The following is a 4,490-nucleotide window of genomic DNA, read 5'->3' as shown; positions in this document are numbered from 1 at the left end:
ACAGCGTTTTTGGCCATTTTCGAAAAATTATAGAGCTGAACCCTGACGTGGTACAAATTTTGCATATATCAGAAATTAAAGGCTAAACCGTGCCCTTTCGAATGAGCCCTATGCCGAATTGATCGCGTGCACCCTTAAAGCAGGGGGTGTATTTGTGTTTAGGGGTGCAGGAAAAATTGATCACAGAAAGAATTTAATCTTAAACGATCATAGAAAATTAATAATGCCAAGGTTTTAACTATATTAAAAGTCGCTGATTACGAATCTGCAGTTAGATTTTAAAAATTTAAGAAATTTATATGGTCGTTTAAGATGAAATTCTTTCTGCGATCAATTTTCCCTGGACTCCTAGACACAAATACACCCCCTGATCTAAGGGTGCATGCGATTAATTCGGCATAGGGCTCATTCGAAAGGGCACGATTTAGCCTTTAATTTCTGACATATACAAAGTTTGTAGCACGTCAGGGTTCAGCTCTACAATTTTTTGGAAAATGGCCAAAAACGCTGTTTTTAGGGGTTTCAACCCCTTTTTTCTCGAAAACGTGACGTGATGGGACATTTTTGACCCCGGATTCGTGTTCAGCACGAAAAATCCGTTCGGAAACACCAGGTCCCGTCTTATTCGCAAAACCCTTGTAGACCAGTGTAATCAATTGAGGATATAGTTTTGTTGTCTATGTAAAAATATTTTCTGTTCTCTTAAAAATTCATATCTTTAATAAACTGGTTATTGTTTAATTTGCTTTGCACAAACTGCGGCTCTGTTAATTATTTCAATAGGTTATGGGCCCAGAGTCCGCACGTGCAAAAGCAATAAGCCAGTAAAAGTTAGCTTGTGTTTTTCGGAGCATATTCAAGTTTGAACGAATTGCTTGTGATATAATGGCGACATTGGCTGGCCGGATCCCGCTGTTAAACGGGACGAATTACGCAACATGGAAGCCTCAAATGGAGGCAATTCTTCACAAGAACAGATTGTTGAAGATGGTGCGTGGCGAAGAGCAAAGACCTGCCGTAGAATGTGTTTCGGAGTCGGCGACGGCAGAGCAACAAGCAACTCTGGCGAAACAGAAGCAATTGCAAGCAGAACATGATGACAAGGATATGGATGCCAAAGCTGAATTAATCATTGCACTGGATGCAAGTATCATTAGAATGGTTAAAAATTTTAAAACTTCAAATGAGGTATGGTTATACTTACAAGATACTTATGAGCGGAAGTCGACGCGTCGCAAGGCGGAAGCTTATCGTAAGTTGCTGAGTTTGAATATGGAGAATCATTTGACGATTACGCAGTATCTTATAGAATTTGATATATGTGTTTCATTTCTAAATGAAATGAATGTCAATTTGGATGAAGATTTTCTAACAGTTATTTTAATAGATGGTCTATCGGATGCTTATAAAGAGATAAGGGCTGCATTTAATACTGCTAACGAGTTTCCTTCTCTCAGAACTTTACGATCAAGACTCCACGAAATCGGTGAGAAATCTGAACATAATGCAAGTGATCAAGATAACGCGCTAAAGGTGAACAAGTTCAAGAAACAAGGTAACAAGTTTAAGACCAGTAATCAAGGCAACTTGATTTTCCCAATCGATTTTTATAAATGTGTTAAAAAGGGCCATATGGCGAAAAATTGCAAATTTGTAAAAAGAGAGCAAACTAATTTTACAGAAAAGTCAGCAAGTTTTATAGTTACCTCAGAATATTGCAAAAGAGGAAGTTATAATGAAGTTTCTAAAGAAAAGGTGAATACCTGGTGTGTGGATAGTGGTGCTACATCACACATGAGTTTCTCGCTATCACAATTTGTTAAAATTGATGAAAGCCATACTGGAAAAATATACTTAGCTAATGAAAAAGAATTAAAAGTCAGAGGAATTGGTACAGTTGAAATTAATGTCAAAGTAAATGAGAAATATAAAAAGATACATCTATTCAAAACCTTATACGTACCAGATTTGAAATGCAATCTTATATCAACTGGTAAAGCTACCGAAAATGGTTGTCAAGTAATAAGGTTAAAATGAAAAGCATTGATAATGAAGGGTGGTTGTACATTGGTTGAAGCTTATAAAGAAAATGGCCTATATTTGGTAAGATCCAAGAAATCTATGAATGAAAAATGCAAAGTAGTAGATTGTGCTCTTACTGAACTAGAAACATGGCACAAAAGATTTGATCACTTAAATACAGTACATTTGCATAAACTTGAGACTAAAGGCATGGTTCTGGGACTACCAAAGTTGAGTTATCAAAAGCTAAACTGCATCGGTTGTATTCGAGGAAAGCAGACGCAAGTCCCATTTCGACATAAGAATGAAAAATCTACTACTGGAATATTGGATTTGATACACACTGATATGTGCGGGCCGATGAGGGTTAAATCGTTAAGTCATAAAATATATTTTGTAGTTTTTATTGACGATTTCACCCGCAAGGTATTTGTGCGTTTTTTAAGCAAGAAGAGTGAATACTTACAAATTTTCAAAGATTTTAAAAAGCAAGTTGAGTTGGAAACTGGCAGGAAGATTAAGTCAGTCCGTTCTGATAATGCATCTGAACTTATAAGTCATGTGGCATTAAGCGCCAGCTTACAGTTGAATACACACCGCAGCAAAACGGAGTCGCAGAGAGAATGAACAGAACGCTTGTAGAGATGGCAAGATGTATGATGATCGAGGGAAATTTGCCACAAATATTGTGGGCTGAACTTATTCACACGGCGGCGTATATAAGAAATCGTTGTCCAACTAATTTAAATTTTGATAAAACGCCTGAAGAGATGTGGACTGGTAAAAAACCAGCAGTGAAGCATTTACGTCAGATTGGAAGCAAAGCATTTGTACTAGATAAAAAATCAGGAAAAGGCAAATGGGGTGCTAGAAGCTATGAATATATACTAGTTGGATACTCTAATGAATCCAAAGCATATCGTTTGTGGGAGCGTGGTACTCGAAGTATAGTCAAAAGTCGTGATGTTAGATTTATAGAAGAAGCTTCGGATGTAGGAATGGAAGAATTCCAAAACGAAAATAATGGTTTTTATGAATTCGAATTCGAAAAAAACAACAAAAATATACAAAGGAAGAGAAAGTTCAAAAGGAAACTGAAGAGGATGAGAATGAAGAAATATCGGAAGAAGAAGAAATTTATCTTGACAGTACAGCAGACATGATCGAATCTCAACCTTTACCGGAGAAAGATGGCAGACAAGTTAGTTCGATCAAGCAAAGACTAGAAGACGAATATAACTCCCTAATTAAAAATAAGACGTGGGAATTAGTAAACTTGCCTGAAGGAAGGACGACTGTTGGTTGCAGGTGGATTTTCAAAACGAAGCGCAGACCAGATGGTTCAGTAGAAAATCTAAAGCTAGGCTTGTCGCAAAAGGATATTCACAAGAATATGGAATAGACTATTCTGATACATTTGCCCCCGTTGTCAGACAAAGTTCTCTTCGACTAATTTATGCATTAACCGTAGAAAATGATTGGGAATTGCGGCAATTAAATGTTTCGACTGCTTTTCTTAATGGTGATTTGGAGGAAGACATATATATGGAACAACCGGAAGGTTTTGTTGAGGAGGCGAGTGGGGGCAAAGTATGCAAACTCAAAAAGGCTATTTATGGTCTAAAGCAAGCCGGTCGTCAATGGTTCAAGAAAATTAGAATATTTTTAAAGGATTTTGGTCGGATACAGTCACATTATGGTCAATGCCTTTTTTACTCAATGATTGGAAAAGTTTCTTTCATTGTAGCACTGTATGTAGATGATATTATAATTGCATCGAGCTCCAAAGATAAAACCGAAAAGTTTGTAACGGAATTGCAACGAAATTTTGAGGTTCGTGATATGAAGGTGCCAAAACATTGCATTGGTCTAGAAATAGACATCCAGCCAGGATCTATTTCCATATCACAGCCAGGATATATTAAGAATTTAGTCAGTAAGTATGGCATGGAGAATGCGAAAACTGCGAACATACCGATGCAATCTAAAATCAGATTAGAAAAAGAACCAACAATTTCAGGAGAAGGCGTGAAGATAAATCGAAAAACATATCAAGAAATAGTTGGCTCTTTATTGCATCTAGCTGTTTTCAGTCGACCTGACATAAGTTGCAGCGTAAATATGCTGTCACAATTTTGCCAGGATCCGAGGAAGCAGCATTGGAATGCAGCAATGCAGTTAATTAAATATTTAAATTCTACGAAAGATTTTGTTTTAACATTTCGAAAAACGGGGTTACCACTTGTTGGTTTTGTTGATGCTAATTGGGCTCAAGATACTAATGACAGGAGGTCTCAATCAGGTTTTTGTTTTATACTCTCAGGTGCTGTTATATCATGGGAATCAAGAAAGCAACGTGTGGTAGCAACATCAAGCGCTGAAGCGGAATATATGTCATTAACGGAAGCTGCAAAAGAGGAATGTTATTTTGCATATTTATTGGAAGAACTTGGATTCAAATCTTCCAG

General features: G+C 37.0%; 1 protein-coding gene across 1 annotated transcript; it reads left to right on the top strand.

Moving 5' to 3' along the window:
* Nucleotides 1-987: 987 nt before the first annotated feature.
* LOC118755056 lies at nt 988-4,137 on the top strand (the record flags this gene model as incomplete). The annotated part of the gene is made up of 2 exons (XM_036489910.1): nt 988-1,555; nt 3,770-4,137. Coding segments are annotated over exons 1-2 (936 nt in total), but the record flags the coding sequence as incomplete, so codon positions are not given.
* Nucleotides 4,138-4,490: the final 353 nt, after the last annotated feature.

Source organism: Rhagoletis pomonella, unplaced genomic scaffold, assembly GCF_013731165.1.
Source record: "Rhagoletis pomonella isolate Grant_MI unplaced genomic scaffold, Rhpom_1.0 Rhpom_scaffold_05205, whole genome shotgun sequence".
Lineage (NCBI taxonomy): Eukaryota > Metazoa > Arthropoda > Insecta > Diptera > Tephritidae > Rhagoletis > Rhagoletis pomonella.
This window is presented reverse-complemented; position numbering and strand designations above follow the sequence as displayed.